Source organism: Zonotrichia albicollis, chromosome 21 (genome assembly GCF_047830755.1).
Source record: "Zonotrichia albicollis isolate bZonAlb1 chromosome 21, bZonAlb1.hap1, whole genome shotgun sequence".
In the NCBI taxonomy this organism is placed as follows: domain Eukaryota; kingdom Metazoa; phylum Chordata; class Aves; order Passeriformes; family Passerellidae; genus Zonotrichia; species Zonotrichia albicollis.
The window spans coordinates 8,727,051-8,744,099 of NC_133839.1; the positions used below are offsets into that span (position 1 = coordinate 8,727,051).

Consider the following 17,049-nt stretch of genomic DNA (forward strand, 5'->3'; position numbering starts at 1 on the left):
CCAAGACACGCCCCTCAGCGCTCTTAAAGGGGCCGCGCCCCCACCACACTCCTGGGGGGGGGGGTCTCATGCCCCCAGGGCCAATGCCCCGCGGTTCCGGGTGGGAGGCCGGGCTGTGCCCCCGCCATGGAAAAATATGAGGTGCTGCCCTCAGTCTACCCGGCAATAAGCATCATTGTGGGGTGTCGGTGGTGCTGGAGGGGTCTATGTGGGGTACAAGGCCCTCGGGGGCGCTGTGACCAGGGCAGGGGCTGTGGATGACCTTGGGGACACGGTGTGGGTGGATCAGAGTGGGTAAAGTGGCTCTGAAGGGGTTTATGAGGGGTCTGTGACCAGGGCAGGTGCTATGAGTGACCTTGGGGACATGGTATGGGTGGCCCCGAGTGGGTAAAGTGGCACTAGAGGGGTTTATGAGGGGTCTGTGACCAGGGTGCCCTTGGGGACATGTTGTGGGTGGCTCTGAGTGGCTAAAGTGGCACTTGGAGGGTTTATGAGGGGTCTGTGACCAGGGTAGGCACTGTGAGTGCCCTTGGGGACGTGGTGAGGGTGGCTCTGAGTGGGTCAAGTGGCAATAGAGGGGTTTTGAGGGGTCCATGGCCCTGGGGATGGTGTGGGGACCCCTGAGAGCAGCACACAACCGAAGGAGGTGGGGATTGAGAGGCTCAGGGGGGTTCCAGGATCCTCGAGGGGGTTTGGGGATGTTTTCAGCACAGCAATTGCCACAAGGAGGGAAGGGAAGGTCAGTGTTCATCCCAGGGGCTGGGTGAAGGTGGGGTTGTCCCAAGGCCTCTCAGGAGCTGGGGTGAAGGTGGATGTGTCCCCAGCCCTACCCTGGGGAGCTGCAGGTGTTTTCTGTGTGGAAGGGTTTTTTTGTTTTGCCTCGGTTGTTCTGCCCTAGCTGAGCAGGTGCTCTGGGTGTGCCCTGTGCAGGTGCTGGAGCAGCTCCAGCCCGGGGCACTGGGCACGGTGCTGGTGGCTCAGCTGAGAACAGACCAGGCTGCCCACAAGAAATATGCAATAAAGCAGGTGAGCAGGTGGTTGCTATGAAAACAAGAGTGTGGAATGTTTGTTGTCTCCAGGGGCACAAGGATAATAGCAAGAGACCCATGCTGGGCAGCTGAGCTGCTGGATAAGAGCAGGCTTGCCTGTTATAGTGCTGCTTTTTGGGAAAATGGGAGATTCAGATCAGTTTAGGGGAATTTTGAGGCTCAAAGTGGGGAAAGGTCATCAGCCTAGTAAGGTCCCATCAGTGCTCTCACCTCAGCTCAGTGCAGAAACACTGCTTTGTTTTACCCATCTCCTGATACCAAAACTGCCCCAAACATGAGAGATTTGACCTATCATTGAAAATTTATATCATTTGCACCTTGCTAAGAGTGTTCTGGATTGTTCCTTGCTGCTTCTTTTACAGTCTCAGCCCTGTCTTTTGTTTGGTGCAGGTTGAATGCATTGACCAACACCAAGCAAATGTGGCCTTGAAGGAGGTATTGGTGCAGTCTTTTCTTTACTACTTCACTTACAAAGACCAAAGTCTTGGTAGAACCAAGTCTTTTATCTGCAAGGATTAGCTGAGTAAATAAGTAAATCAGGTAGGACTATTTGTGGGGTGTGCTCTCTGCCCTCTGCTTGGGCTCAGGCCAGGGTTTTGTATTAATTGTTGTTATTTATGGATATGTAAATTCAAATGGACAGCTCTTCTCAGAGAATAGTTCCTTCTCAGACTTTTTATTTGTTTTGTGAAGCCAAAGGACAAAACTCATCCTTTTGGCCTTTAAACTGAAGGAGAACCTTGGTCTGTTTATAGTTTATTATTAATAACTTGATGTCTAGATAACATATTTCATTATATGCTCATTTCTCAGAGTTGAACATTTTTATTGTGAATGATTTTCCTCCCTTTGTTGCACTCTTTTTTTTTCTGATGTAAACTTTGTCATAATGCCTTGAGTAAGAAGCATCAGAAATACTCTTAAAAGACCAAAAATAGTTTCAATAAAATAGTGGAATAGCACATGACGGATGAGTCTCCCAGTGCCCAGTATGCACAGCATCTGGAGTTGGAAAAGGACAATAAATGCCTGTGCCGATATTTTATCCTGGTCAGACCTTTCTGACCTCTTTCTGTACCAAATATTGCATTACCAGTAAAACTTATTCCAATTTTTCTTTTGAAATAAATATTGAAATACATCTATTAAAATAAATGCAGTTGTTACATTTGGGAGCCTGGATCTTTTTAGCTTTTTCTGTTGTGCCTGCACAGCCACAAACACAACTACACCAGAGTAACCTGAATCCTTTTTATCTTCCACATAATCAGCAAATTTGCTGAAGTGGTGAAGATTTGTTAGAGCCCTGCACAGAAACCACCTTCAAGGAGATAAAAATCTCTCTTGCCATTGTATTTGCTGAGGTTCAAGCTTGCATGGAGCTTACAGGAAATAATGAGAAATCATCCTGACTTCGATTCTAAGAAATGTTTTCAGGTTAGGATGTTAGGAGCTGAAGAAGGGGGTGGTTCACACATCATCTCCCTGTGGATCAGTTTCTAGCTCGGAATCTCACAAGGCTGTTGCAGCACTGGGTGAAATATTTTCCTTCTTTCCACATTTGTGTATGCAAATATTGAACAGAGCTGGCACTTTGCAAGAGTTGGATCAGAAATGTGACATGAACAAGTGAGGAGTTGGCTTTGGTGTTATTTAAGGTCCTGGTAAAGGGAAGGACTGTGTAGCTGTAGAAATCTGTCTCTATTTTATCTTTTTCTGTGCAGGCAAAGGATTTGCTAAAACTCTGCCATGTTAACATCTGCACTTACAAAGAATTGTTCCTGACTTGGAACAATGAGGTGAGAATGGAACAATGGAACAGGATTAGTTAAACTGGGATGTGTGGTTTATGTTCTAGGCACACGAGCCTGTTCACAGATTTACATTTGGGGTCACTGGGTGAGATGCTAAAAAAGAAGGTTTTTTGATTTGAAACAATCCTGATTTTTGTTTTTTTTTGCCTCCTGAATACACACACACACAAAAGCTGTGAATATGTATGGATTGGAGTCCATCACATGGCAGACCCCAGATTCTGATGGGAATTAGTGTGCAATTCTGATTTTCATGCCTGCATGAAAACCCTTCTATAGGGGACCACAAGAAGCTGAAAGCCTTGACTTATTTATTGGCAGATTTTCTTCAGTGCTTGGACAGAACCTTTGATGATTTTCTGGATGTATAATTGATTTGAATCATCCTATACAGCTTCAGATAAGATGCTTGATAGTGGTGGTTTGTTTTATTTGCTAAAACAATGAGCATGCTGGATTTTTAATGAAAGAAATTAAATATTGTCTCCTCTGTGAGAGAATAATCATCTCAGAACCCTTTTTTTTATACTGTGAACATCACACCCACCAGCTTGGTTTTGTCTCTGTTACCTGCAAACAATTCAGCAATTTTGGTGCAATGTTTTATTGCAGGTCTCATCTCTGTTCCTCTGCCTGGTAATGCAGCACTCAGGCCAAGGAGATCTCTCAGCTCTAATCAGGGAAAAGAGGGAGAACTCAGAAAAGATATCAGCCATGGTAAAAACTACAGAGGAGGCACCTGTTTGAGAGACTTGGTGCTTTTCTGGTATTCCTTCTTTCTGCAAATCCTCCCTAAAGCCTTCAAAGCACAGGAGGGTGGTTTTGGAAGCTCAGTTCTGAAAGAGATTTGGAAGTTCCTGAGTTTGTGTTACACTTTCATGTCTGTCTCCCTCCACAGGTGGTTCAGAAGCTCCTGGGACAGATGGTGGATGCTTTGGTTTACATACACAAACAAAATATTTGGCACAGGTGAGCAGAAATCTCATTTTCTTTGTGTGACAGGTTCCTGTTCTTTGGAGTGCTCAGAGCCAGGGAATTTTACTCTTCCAAAAGGGAGAAGTAGGGGGTAAAAGTTCCAGACTTTAGATTCGTTTTTTTAACTTCTGAAGTTACTTATTTCCTGAGTTTTGTCTGGAATACTCATTTGATTGAAGTATTATTGCCTGGGTTTTTTTTTAATATTTAAAAAATTGTCCATTTCTTTAAATGCTCACATTTTGGTGGCTGTGATGGACAAAGTTTGTGTATCTGAATAAGAGACAACCCTTGCAATCCATGCTCAGATCAATCTGTGTCCCAAGCACAAATTTTAAAGCATATAGAGAGGAAAATAATTGTATTTTGGTTGATTATCACTTGCATATTAAAAAAAATGAAAACCAACAGAACACAAACAAAGAATGTCCAAAACAATTTCCAACCCCCACAAAAGCCCCAAACCAAACCTTCTGAGGGCTAAAGATGCAGGGAATTTGTAATTATATGTGATTAAATTCTAATTTCATTAAATTCTAATTTCTAATAATATGTGAATAAATTCTAAACTCTAATTTCACAGGCTGACAGAAAATATTTGTGTTGCAGAAATCTGAAGCCATCAAACATCCTGGTGACTGGTGAGCCATCCTTCATGCTGAGTGACTTCAGCACTGAAACACTGATGAGTGATGAGCTGAAATGGAAAATCAGAGTGGAAGAAGGTAGACATTTGTTTTGCTATTTTTTTCTTTCCTACTGTATTATAAAAGGTTTCAGTTTGGTGAATGGTTTTATTCCTCAGAGAGAAATGAGGAAAGAGGAAAAAGTTGTCTTTCCTCTCCTTTCTCTGCTCTTTGTCTTCTAAATAGGATTTTCATAGGCAGCTGTCTGCAACATTAATTGTGTTCACAAGTGAAAAATGTAGATCTGTGTGTGAATTTCTGCAATCAATACACTTGGAATCCTTTTTAGCTTTGTCCTCAGGAACATCTCAGGGAAATGTTCATTAGTTAATTACAGTGTTTTGTAGTTTTTGGAAGCACAATGTCACCATGTGATTCCTGTTCCTACAGAAAGCAAGTCTTGGATGGCTCCAGAAACATTTGGGTTTTCTTTCAGTGAGAAATCTGACATCTGGTCCCTGGGCTGTGTCCTCCTTGACATGATGAGCTGCTTTGTTCTGAATGTGTGTAAGAATGATTTATTTGGGATTTGAAGGGTCCTGGGCTCATCAGGAAATGTGAGAGCTCTCTGCCACTGTGCTCTTCCCAGGCAGAAGAGATAAAATCCTTCCTGCAGGGTATCAGAGGGGACAGCAGCTGCCTTGAGGGAGTCCTGACCCTGATCCAGGATGGAGAAAGAAACTATTTGCCTTTCTTCCCACTGGTATTGATGATGCTGCAGATTGAGCCCAGCATGAGGCCCACAGCAAGGTGAGTTCTGGCTGCCTCCCCTTGATTTATTTTGTCCTAAACCCCTCCTACCTCTACAAACTGGGAATGTTCACTGCTGTTGCAAAGGGTTAACATTGCTTATCCTCCTGCCTCAACAAACTGAGTTATTAAACATTTGATATTCCTGCAGAGGGGACACTGAGATGCACAGCTGTCCCTTTTTGCAGTTATATTATAAATTCATGTTATACACAACTTTGTGAGTCTGAACTTGACACCTAACATGGCTTGTGCCATGTGAGCTCTTTCTTGAGCTTTTTGGAAGTAAATTGTTTAAGTTCTGTCAAAAATAATCTACTCTAGAAGCAATAATAGTTTTTTATATCAAAATGAAACAATACCCGTAGATATTTTTCTTTTCTAACTTACCAGTCCTAACTCACTGGTGCTGCCTTTGTCTCTCAAAATTCCAGGGATCTGATCACTGATCCATTTGTTGAGAAATGCCTGATTTTTGCTGGTGAGACCTCAATAAAACTGAAGAAGTCTCTGCTTCCCTCAATAGCAGATGAGCTCTTGCAGGGAGGAGTTGAAAATGTTCTAGGTAATAAGGAGAATAAGATTAATGTAAGAGTGATGTTCACAGGAAATAAACCCTTCCAGTCAGGATGTATTAGAATTGGAAATAAATTCTTGGCCACTCATTTTACCTGCAATAAAATGGGATAATCTTTGGAGCAAGGATCACTCTGTTATTTTTCCTCTAAATTCCTAAGGTTCTCAGCCATTCCTATTGCAAAAGTTAAACAGGCTCAGAGGTCATTCCTCAGAAAATTTGGGAGCTCCACTTATTTTGTTTGCATTGTAAGATGTTTGCTGATTCATGCCACAAGGGATCTGCTCCATTATTTTCCTTCTAAGTAAGGAAGATGTTATTTTAATCTGAAAAGTCTATTGGAATAATGCATTTAAAGCTCCTATCCCTGTTGATTTAATATTCCAACAGATCCTCAAAAATATATATATATAATGCCAAATACACTGTGAATCATAACACTTGATGTTTAATGAGGTGGGGGGAGAAAAGTTTTTCTCTTTTCAACAATCCCAAATTTCATTATTTTCATTCATATGAATTCACAGCTTGCACAAAACAGAGACAATTTGAGTGCTTTGTGTGTTTGTGTGGAATGGTTGGAAGAATTTCCTTGGTTTCTCAGCATTCATGCAGGCTTCCTGGGATGTTGAAGCAGTCCAGGCTGAAGGCATCCAATACCTTGCCAGCTTTGTAGAGGATAAAACTGGTAAGGCACTACTTGATCTATTTATTTATTCATTTATTCTGCTCCTTCCTTACATTGAGGAAAACATTTCTAATGCTCACAAATGAGAATGAAATTGTTCTCTTCCTATTTCTGTAGCTGATGGGATTGTGTTGGTTCTTGTTCTGTACATGCTTTTGTTAACCAGCAGAGGGGTTTTACTGGATAATAAAAATGGGCACTGGGGGAAGAAAACCAAACCTGTGATATTTGAATTGGTAACAAGCTGACACTTGAGGAAGGTAATTTCCACAAGGCCTGTGATGACCTGGGGGTAATTCCTGGGGCTGCAAGGTTGGCAGAGCCAAAGGAAGCTCCACATGGCCAATTCCTGTGTCTGTAAAGCTCTGAGGGTGAGAGCTGTGTGTTTGCTCCCAGAAGCTGCACATTTTTCAAAAGAAAATCTTTCTTTTGAAAGATTTTCAGATCAAAGTTCATAATTCAAAGCACTGTGTTAAATCAGTTATAAAATGCTCTGTCCTCTGACAGCACTTTAATGCTAGCATTGGCTTGTGATGTTAAAACTCAGAGTTTTTTTAGCTTTAATTGATAGGAGACATTTCCCACTCAGATTAAAACAATTCACTCTGGTTTGTTCTCTTTGATTCAAGAACCTTTCTCAAAGAATTTCTTTCTCCCCACAGCATTCCCCTATCTGCTGACATGCACAGAAGTGATCACTCTTGCCATGAAGGTTCACACAGATTCTCTGGATTTACAAGTGGAAGGCTGCACTTTATTGCTTGAAATTCTTAGTCAAGGTACAATTAAGATTTCCTCCTTCTGCTGGGTCTTGTAAAGATTGCTGAACCCATTATCTGCTCAATTAACAATTTTAGGGGATGAATTTAAAGAACAAAAGGAAGTTAAGCAGCTTTTTGAATTCTCATGGCCTTCCTTCAGGACTGGCACACAGCAATTCTGTGTTAATTTTAAATACAGGTGCTGATCTTGTCCAACCAAGTTTGTTTTCATGTGATGCAGAGTGTTGCTAGAGGGCATAAATAAGACTCTTGTTGTTTTGGTATTTTAATTTTAAACCATAAAAGTGGTTTTGGGTCTCTTGTGTGGTCCCTGCTGTCACTTTCATGGCAATTTACCCCAAAACCACCTGATGATATGAGCTTAAAAATACTAAGAATTGAGTTTCAGCAAATGAAAGTTTAAAGTAACTTTTGCTAAGAAATGCTGCTAATTGAATGCTTTGCTATGCTGATTGCAGGGCAGGGGGTTCAGATTTCATTCAAAAGCACTGAAATCTTTGTTCTATTCCAAATATTTATTATTTATTATTTATTATTTATTATTTATTTGTTTGTGGTGACAGCTCTGACACAGGGGGTGACGATGGCCTTGGATGAGAGTGTGGCCAGCTGCCTGTTGCACACAGTGAGGGAACATTCTGAAAATGAAGAGTTCCTTTCAATGCTCTGCACAGTTCTGATGATGGTTTCAGCCAGTGGTGGGTCACCTTGCTCATTCTTTGTGGAATCTTAATTTATTTTTATTTTTTGAAACAAATCCAAGATATAATCCACACTGAGAGGTGTGGATGTCTGTGGGTAATTATTAATTTAATAGTGGTAAGATTGACCAGATAGTGATAACACCCCTGAAAGCTTAAGATACAATGCTGAGGCTTCAGAGATTTACTCTAAAAGATAGAAATCTGTATTTCCTCTTGGTTTGGAAACAAATAAAAGCTCTGCAAATAGTAGTGCTTGAGAAAATGAGGGCACAGAACCTGAATTCTATTTTGGACTCTGCCATGATGAATTGAAACCATTCTCCCTAACTTCTCTACTTTGTTCTCTTTTCTTCTGAACTTGTAATTGCTAAATATTTATAATATTTTTAGTTGTTTTCAGTGGCAGTTCAACAGTCATCAAAGACTGTTTTTAGAAATGGTTACAGCAGGATTTAGCAGCAAGGGGGAAATCTTCAAAAAAATTATTACAAAGAGTCATGTCTAAGACCAAACTGTTTTTACCCCAGCGTTTCCTAATTCTGAAGCTTAGTTTGAATCCTTAAATGGAAACAGGTAAAAAATTGTAATTTAAATCCTCTCAGTTCCTTTCCTGCTCTGTGAATTCCCAGTCTGTGAGGAACAAGGATGGCCAGGCATGCATTTGAATGGATCAGATGTGTTAAATGCATCTTGTTAAAGAATTCGGCTCTGTTCCCTTGCTTCCTTTTGTGCAGCTGATGGGCTCATGTTACCTCTCTGTTATCTCAGTTTAAACACCTTAGTGCTGCCTGTTTCCAGGCCAGTGAGTGGGACAAAAATCCCAGATTCTACAGAATTTCTGTGGTTTGCAGAAGTAGCTGCGGAGAACTTGAGGAAAGTTGGAATCATCCCAGACCTTCTGTCAATTTTGAGACGTTTTCTTCACAATGACAATATCTGCTTCTCTTGCTGTGCTGTTCTCTGGAGCTTGGCTGTGAGTGGTGAGTGGAACACAGGAATATTGTGCCTGCACTCCTATGGCTGAACAGCAGCAGGTGTTGAGCCTAACTGAGTTCAGACATTCCTGATTGGGAAATGAGATTGGATTTTCTCCCATTCTTGTTCCAGGGAGATGGAATGAGATGATTTTTAAGATTCTTTCCAGCCCAAACCAATTTGATTTTGTGATTCTGGAGAGTTGTTTCCACAGCACTGCTACCATCACTTTGTGACCCAGAGTTAGATAAAAACAAAAATGAATGCAGAGTTTTTTAGCAAGCCTTTGTGCGATGAGGTGTCACATTTGAGCCGTTGGGGCCAAGATGTGACCTGATTTTATATTTACTGATTTGTTTGTGATGTGTTCTTGTGGAGGTGTGTTCTGATCATCCTGCAAGGCTGGAAGCACAGCTTGAGCACAGTTTCACCTGGTGTGTTTTATTCCCTCTGTGCAGCAAATTACCCATTGGATTTATGGGACAGCTGAATTTCCATCCTGCAGCCTGGATACTGTCAAAACTGTGGTTATTTCTGGAGGCCTCTTGCTGTGATCCCTATGCATAATTTAAATGACAAAGAACACTAGTTCCTGCAGAAGTTCAGCTTTCTCCAATAAACAGAATTATTTATTAGTTCTGTAGCACTGGGTTTGGTTCTGTACATTTTTGATTCCTTCCCTCTGCTGCCCTCCAGACTAAAACAATGTTGCATTATTCCAATGCCAGCAGCCATTAAGGTTTTACTGATATTATTTGACATACAGTGATATCATTACTTCATTAAATAACCCTGCCTGCTGCATTTCCTTTCTGCTAAGGGAATTCAGAGGATAACACAGAGCAAGCAGTGCTGGCAAGTGCTGTCCCTGTCACCTCAGCAGTGCTGCAGGAACACCTCCACAATGGAGTCATTGCAGAGTCTGCCTGCTCAGCTCTGTGGGCACTGGCACTCCAAGGTGGGTGACCCCAGGGTCCCCTTTGTCCCTTGGGCATGGGAAAGGCTGGGATTGTGTCAGTGGTGGCCCTGCAGTCCGGGCTGCTGGGCTGGAGAGGGCAGCAGAGTCAGGAACTTGCATCCTCTCTGGGTTGCTCTTCCTGCACTCGCTCTGTGGCTCCCTAACGAAGCCATTTTTGATGAGCTGCAGCAATTAAATCACCAGAGACTGCTAATGGGGAGTCCACTGGTAGGCAGCTATTTGCTTGGTTGATTTGGAACAGTATTTCATATTAAAAAAGAAATAATCATTATCATTTGCACTAAGGAACCCATCCTTGCAGTCCTGCTCTGTCTTATTTCTTCCTCATGCAACAATATTGTCACATTTACCTACTGCCTGCCCTTGTGCCATCATTCCACTGGGAAAGCTGAGCAAAACACCCTCAGAAATCTCATTTCTATTCCCCATCAGAATAAGTTGAGTATTCAGGACTCTTTATTCTTCTGGCCTGGAGGATACTGAAATTTTGGGCTTTCCTGTGTGTTTTGTTTATTTTCTTTAAAGGTTGCTTAGCTGACAGTGACTATGAGCCCACAGCAGCACTTCTGCTGGATGCACTCAGGATGAACCCAGAAAGAAAAAGGCTGGTGCAGAATGGCTGCCTGGCTTTAGCCACCCTTGTGAGGCTCTCAGGTAACATTCAGCAGTTCTGCTTTTATTAATTACCAATCAGCTCCATCAACATGAAATTAAAATCACTTCTGCATATCTGGTCTTCTACTTGTTCCCAGTTATGGTTCAGAACAGTTGTTAGGAAAACTGAAAATAATGAGCACAACTTCCTGAAAAGGTGCCCTGAGCCAGCTCTGAGGGGATGGGAACAGATCCTGCAGTCTGCAGCTCCAGCAGTGTTTGTCTTCCTTGCAGAAACTGCAGCTTTGGCAATTCTGCTGGACTCCAAGGGCAGTGGAACAGAGCTGATCAAACAGGAATATCACCTTCATTCCCATGAGCCAGGGGTGGCAGAGGCTCTGTGCCTGCTCATGAACGAGATGGCTCAGTATGGTGAGATGGCTGCTGCTGCCACTTGTTGAGTCTCCTCCTCTCTCCCAGCCCCAAAATCAGTAAAACCACAACAGCAGCTCTCAGGGACATGTTAGCTGCTCTCAGGAAAGACTTCATGTCTGAGAAAATTGCATTCATCCTCCTGAGAATTCACTCCACTTGTTCCAAACAAATACCACTCTGATGGTAAAACATTTTAACTTCATCTTCTCTTGCCTCCTCCTTGTGTAACTCTGTCCTCTCCCTGTGCTCCTTTAGTTCCACTGGCAGTTGTGCTCTAACCAGAAATTTTCTGTTCATTGGCACTGCAGATGAGGTTATGCTGAATATGAGGTCCCACAAAATGGAAAAGCTGTTGTCTGAAATAAAATTCCAGTTTCCATTCAGCACGGTATGGAGAAGTCTCTGTGATAATAAAATATATTCATGTATTATTTCTGGTGAGGGATTTGATCATAGTGCAGAAATTTAGAGAATTAGCTGCATGTGGAGTGAAGAGTGAGTTTGTAAGGATAGTTCTAATTACTGAGAACAAATGATTGAAAGTAGTTTTTCTTGTTGCTGTTGTTGTTAATGCTGAAATTTTAAAAAATTATGTTCTGGTCTCTTGCAACATTACATTAATTTATTGCAGTCCTCATGCTAAACCAGGCTGAAGTTTACAGGAATAAAGCCATAAGTATATTACATCCAATTTATTTTTGATTTGGAAGTGGCATTGTTAACAAATAAACAAAAACCCAAAAAAACCTCTCTGACAGTTTGTGGGAAGATTTAACTTGCATTAAATTTCACCAAGTAGTCACACTGAAAAAAAAGGAAAAACCAGCAAAGTTACCAGAGCTATTTAATGTGTTACACTTATATTTCTTTTGCAATGGCTTGCTGGCAAGAAACCAATAATTAGGTTTGTTCATCAAGCCAATAGAACTGGTTAGTCTTAATTTTGCTGATTTTAGTTTTGTATTTACAGAATTGTTCTCAAAGACAGTCACAAACTGTTCTCCTGCAGGCATTGCCTGCACCCTTTCAATGAACACTGCAGCCCCAAGGTAGCACAGAAAAAAATAATCCCAGAAGGGGAGAAAGCTCCCTCTCCTGTTGTAACAGCAGCCACTTCAAAGACCTGTGTTAGACACATTGTTTTTATTAATAAATGAATACAAAAATAAGTGGAGCAACAAGGTAATCTTCTGTCTGACAATTCTCACGTTTCTCTCCAGGAGATTCTGACCTTGGTGGATGCAACACTTTCAAAACTGCTGGATACAAAAGCCTGGAGCCTCCATTAGAGGATTCTTCTCACCAGAAAAAAGGAATATTGGGCTATTAATAATATACAAACGGGTATTTATTGATGGTTTGGGTACCACAACTGTGTAACAGCAATAATTAAGAATTCACCTTACAGTAGACCCCACTTTGTGGGCCTCAACATACTTGAAATAAAGATCTTAATCCTTGGAGTTTTGACAAAGCAATGACAGTTTCTTCCTTCGTCTATCATAATTTAATATTTTTAACTTATTCAGTGTCTATTTCTGTTGAAGGAATTTAACTGATGAAGTTCTTCCCAACTTGAGGGATTTGTTACAAAGGTTGGTTGAGCACAGTAGCAGGCATCAGGCACGGGATACCAGCAGCATTCCTGCACTTCCAGGCTATTGTAGCATTGTCTTTGGATTGATTTTATGAAGTAGCTGCTGTCAGTTCTGACTTCTCTCCAAATCTGGAATGTGACATCAAACCAGCAAATGCTGCAGATGAAAGGTTCTGCCCTGTGTTTTTTAAGCTTTACAATTTTTCTTGTTAGCTTTGTTCTTAACAGCAGCTTCCCATTTCTTTTTCTCCAGGGTGTAAAGTCTCATAGCTGCTTGTGCATCCTGGATCTGAAACAGAACCAGACAAAGATGTGAGATAATAAACAGCTAAATCTTCCATCCTTTTAATACATCCTTCCAATTAACATTTCATGATCTCTTTTTACATGTAGGCTCTGTGCCTAGGGAAAGGGGAAAATGGTGTATTTAGAGTGCAGGGCCCACCACAAGGCTCTACATTGGAAAGTCCTAAGAGAATTTAGTCATTGATACAGCATCTATGAGCTCCCCTCCCAGTTTTGCTTCCCCAGTTCATTCCTCTTTTCCATCCTCCTGCCCACTGAAATAAAGGATCTGCTGAGGTTCAGGTGTCTCCCTGTTTATCCATCCTGCCACAGTGCAGAATGTTGCTTTTAGGGTAAACAGATCTTGATCATTGCCTTTATCCCTGGGAATTTGAACAAGAATTCAGAGTTAAGAGTTGTGCAGAAGTTGTTTATGAAATGAGTGAACAGTGAGCAAGCAGAGATGACAATGTCACTTCCAAGCAGAATTTGCTGATTTTCACTGGGATGAGGGCACAGCCCTGGGGGCTGAACCAGAGCCAGAGCTGGCTGTTGTGGGCAGGTACCTACCGAGCAGTGCTCTGCTGTCTGCACCTGCACATTGAGCAGCTTCTCACACAGCAGCTTCAGGGATGGCCTGGAACTCTGGGGACAGAACAGATCACAAACCATGCTGTCTCACAGGACTTGAAATAACAGAGATGGGTGTTATGTAAAAATATGTTCCTCAAAGTACAGCACATCTTAGCCTCTGCTGGTGAAATACCAGGAATAATTAATTAATTAGGAGATTTGTGGGTGGATAGGTAGGAAAGAAGGAACAGGGTGAGGTAAAAGCAAGCTCAGGAGTGAGTCAGCAGCTCTGGAGTCTGTTAATTGAGCACCTTCCCAGCAGTCTCTTACCTTGACTCTCTCTTTGAAAGGTTTGTATCTCTGTGTGTCCCTGATCATCTTGTGAGGGTGATCAAGAAGTAGGACCTAGAAGAAATCACATTTTCAGTCTAAAATGTGCTATTGTATGAAACTTTACAGAGCTGACTGTGCAGCTGCCCATTATTTCCTCCCATCCACTGCAAGAGGCACTTTAAAGCCATGAAAGGACAAGACCCAGCTCATACAGACAGGGCTGGGATTCAGAGGTTTCCAGGAGCTCAGGAGTGTTCCCTTGATCCAGAACAAGGTATCAGAAACTCCATTTTCAGTGTTCCCTTGATCCAGAATGATGGATCAGAAACTCCATTTTCAGTGTCCCTTGATCCAGAATGATTTATCAGAAACTCCATTTTCACTGTACCTTTAGGTCATTCCGCAGGGCGTGCCCAACTAAAATCCTTCCCTGCAGGATCTCAGCCACCTCCTTCTGAACTGTTTTGAAGTCTTCACCTAAAAATGCCACACAAAGAAACACCTTCCATGAGCAACTACTGCTTTTTTTCTGGGAAGTAACTGATCCTTGGGACTGTTATTATTGTACAGTACACTGAATCTCTGCTTGTTAGAACATAGAGAATTCCATAAAGAGAAAAGAAAATTATATTTTTTTATACACTATGTTCCACCAGTTAATTCCTTCAAGGGTGTAGAGAATTCTACAAAGAGTACAGCATGAAAAGGAAATGATTTTTTTTTATACTATATTCCACCAGTTAATTCCTTCAAAGGTGTTGATGATCACTGTATAAAAACACTTCTTCCCACAATTTTTCTTAGCATTAATTTTAAGTCAAATCTCAGCATTTTGCTTTCCCAAATTAGGTCTCAAACCCTCCCAAGCTCAGCCAATGAGGCTTCTGTGCCAACCCACTGAATCCTCCCTCTTTGGGGGACCCCTGGTACCTGAGTTTACGTTCTGAGGCCGGATGCCACTGACAGCTGTCCTGTAGTCTGTCACCTTCTCCGTGGGCTTGACAAACTTGTCATACACACACTTGCCAAACTGGTTGACGATGGACACCCGAGCCAAGATGCTGTCCTCACCCTTGGGGCCCACCCCCACCATCTCACAGTCCATGGCCACGGCCCTGGTCAGCCTGGAAGGCAAAGGGACACCTTGGGGACACCTTGATGTGAGCAGGGCAAAGCCTGGCAGCAGGGGCAGGGAGATGTCAGCTCACTGTGCAGGTCAGTTAGCAAAAGCCAGTCTGATAGCTCTGATATTATTGTTATTATTGTTGTTTAATTGAAGGGATGGGACTACAGTCAGGTTAAAAGCAACTTATTGTACAGACTAGGGGCTGTGAGATTTATGAGGGTAAGTAGTTGGTTATAGCTCAAGATTAGTTATAAATTCTTTGTTACAAGACAATTTATAACTTTCTAATCTAACAGACACTTGCTACAAAGTTATTTTGCTGTCCTAACCTATCACTTTTATTTATCTCTATTGCACTGTGTATACTTTTATCTAATGGGCTATTTTCACTTGTTTCTATTAAACTTCTCAACTCTTAGCTTACTCTGTACAATTACACCCTGACATTATAAACCCTTCACTATCTTATTAATACAGTTTTTTACTTAAGGTATACTCTTATTTACAACTATAGAAAAATGAGTTTATGATTTTTCTGCTTAATGTCTGTGTACTTTTTTTTTACATCAATCTAAGCTTCTTCCAAGGCTGCAGATCAAACCTTTAAGTGTTTCTGGAAGTTTCTATCTTCCCATTTCTCACACTGATTCCATCCTTCCCCCTGCAATGTCACTCACCCATCAAAAGCCTTTTCCTTAACCAGCACCTTCTCCACAGACTGGCATTGCTCTGTTTCAAGCCCCAGGTTCCTTCTGGCAATTTTTGCTGCTTCAGGTCCTAGTGCTGCTTCAATATCTTTGGGATCAACATCATCAAACCAGATGTCAGCCCTGGGAAGAACAGATTTAATTACATTTAACACTCTCAAAGCAATCTGGTGTCTGTTGTACAAAAAGTATGTTTACTTTTAAAACCAAGAGATAAACCCTGTGAAAATAAAGTCTATGGCTGGCACCTCTGCAGGTTTCTTGCTGTGTCTGAGGAGTGGGGGCAAAATGTTCCTTATTTCTTTCAGAATTTAGTCTGGAAAAGTGCAGCTGCTTGGAATGTACCTCTCTGTGCTCCTCCCACAATAAATATTCACATCCATGGCTGCTGCCTGAAATACTCACTCTTTAGGCTGCTGTTCCAGGGGTTCCTCAGCTTTCCTCCTCTTGTGTTTCAGCTCATCCTTCTCCTTCACAACAATGCCATTTTTCCTTTTTTCTTTGCTGCTTTTCCCATTGCTTTTGGTGCCATTTAAGTTCTTATTTGCTGTAACCCCCTTGGATTCTAGCTTGGCCAAAGGAGCTTTAGCAGCACCATTTTCCATTTTATTTGTGGATTTTACCTTTACCACATTCCCATTCCCATTGACTGCTGGGACTTCTCGGCTTTTGGCTGCTTTGAGTGGCTGCTTCTTTTTGGTGTCTGTTTGACCCGTGGGGATGGGCTTCTTGGAGTTATTTGCCTTTTGTTTCAGCAGCTGAAATGACATTAAAAAAAAAAAAAAGATAGAAAGATAAAGGAAAAGAGAAGGCTTTAGAGTGACCTGGAGTACCTAAAAGGAGCCTTCAGGAAAGGGGGAGAGGGACTATTGACAACACCCTGGAGTGCAGTGTTAGATGGATTTTGGGAAGAAATTCTTCTCAGTGAGAGTGGGGAGACCCTGGCACAGAGTGCCCAGAGCAGCTGAGGCTGCCCCTGGATCCCTGGCAGTGCCCAAGGCCGGGCTGGACATTGGGCTTTGCCGGGACAGTGGGAGGTGTCCCTGCCCCGCGGAGCTGCATTCAGGCACTGCCAGCATGGCCCCGCTGCTTCCCTGTCCCCACCGCATCCTCCGGTCCCCCTCACCTCCTGCAGCGCCTTCCAGTTGGAGGAGAACTCCTGCGGGTTGCGGGGGGGACCCACAGCCGCCATGCCGGGGCCTTTGGACGCGGCCGCCGCTTCCCCGAGGGCCTTCCTCTTCTTCCTCCTCTTCTTGCTCTTCCCGCGGGCCGCGCCGCTCGGCACCGCCGCCTGCGGCTCCGCAGGGCTCTGCTTGGCCATGGGGGGCTCAGCGGGGTGGGACCAGGACGGGGATCGGGATCAGGGGACAGCGAGTCCCACCCGGCCGGCGCTACCGCAGGGGGAGCGGCACAGCGCCGC

General features: G+C 42.7%; 2 protein-coding genes across 3 annotated transcripts; one reads left to right on the forward strand and one right to left on the reverse strand.

Moving 5' to 3' along the window:
• Positions 1–16: 16 nt before the first annotated feature.
• On the forward strand, positions 17–12,760 carry STKLD1 (serine/threonine kinase like domain containing 1). 2 transcript variants are annotated; one of them, XM_005494110.4, is made up of 19 exons: positions 17–141; positions 931–1,026; positions 1,440–1,484; positions 2,774–2,848; positions 3,476–3,580; positions 3,762–3,832; positions 4,448–4,563; positions 4,915–5,027; positions 5,114–5,274; positions 5,709–5,839; positions 6,456–6,539; positions 7,202–7,318; positions 7,885–8,019; positions 8,877–9,005; positions 9,821–9,958; positions 10,505–10,633; positions 10,868–11,005; positions 11,317–11,396; positions 12,229–12,760. In XM_005494110.4, the coding sequence occupies exons 1-19, from the start codon at positions 127–129 to the stop codon at positions 12,295–12,297; spliced, it is 1,947 nt and encodes a 648-aa protein (XP_005494167.2). In that variant the 5' UTR covers positions 17–126; the 3' UTR covers positions 12,298–12,760. The 2 variants fall into 2 exon arrangements, with proteins under 2 accessions (XP_005494167.2, XP_074412246.1); XM_074556145.1 differs by lacking the exon at positions 9,821–9,958.
• REXO4 (REX4 homolog, 3'-5' exonuclease) lies at positions 12,339–16,950 on the reverse strand. Its single transcript, XM_005494111.4, has 8 exons — positions 16,756–16,950; positions 16,035–16,387; positions 15,600–15,752; positions 14,727–14,920; positions 14,185–14,273; positions 13,794–13,868; positions 13,461–13,535; positions 12,339–12,894 (listed from the first exon to the last, which is right to left on the reverse strand). Exons 1-8 carry the CDS (start codon positions 16,948–16,950, stop codon positions 12,793–12,795), a joined length of 1,236 nt encoding a protein of 411 aa, XP_005494168.2. The 3' UTR covers positions 12,339–12,792.
• Positions 16,951–17,049: the final 99 nt, after the last annotated feature.

Excerpts from the sequence above, each read along its gene's own strand:
- REXO4 (XM_005494111.4), bottom strand. The coding sequence starts at position 16,950 with ATGGCCAAGCAGAGCCCTGCGGAGCCGCAGGCGGCGGTGCCGAGCGGC. Across the intron at positions 14,274-14,726 it reads GCCTCAGAACGTAAACTCAG|GTGAAGACTTCAAAACAGTT; the intron begins GTACCAGGGGTC and ends TGGCATTTTTAG. Across the intron at positions 13,869-14,184 it reads CCCTGCGGAATGACCTAAAG|GTCCTACTTCTTGATCACCC; the intron begins GTACAGTGAAAA and ends GATTTCTTCTAG.
- STKLD1 (XM_005494110.4), top strand. Across the intron at positions 5,840-6,455 it reads AGGAGTTGAAAATGTTCTAG|CATTCATGCAGGCTTCCTGG; the intron begins GTAATAAGGAGA and ends TTGGTTTCTCAG. Across the intron at positions 11,006-11,316 it reads GAACGAGATGGCTCAGTATG|ATGAGGTTATGCTGAATATG; the intron begins GTGAGATGGCTG and ends TTGGCACTGCAG.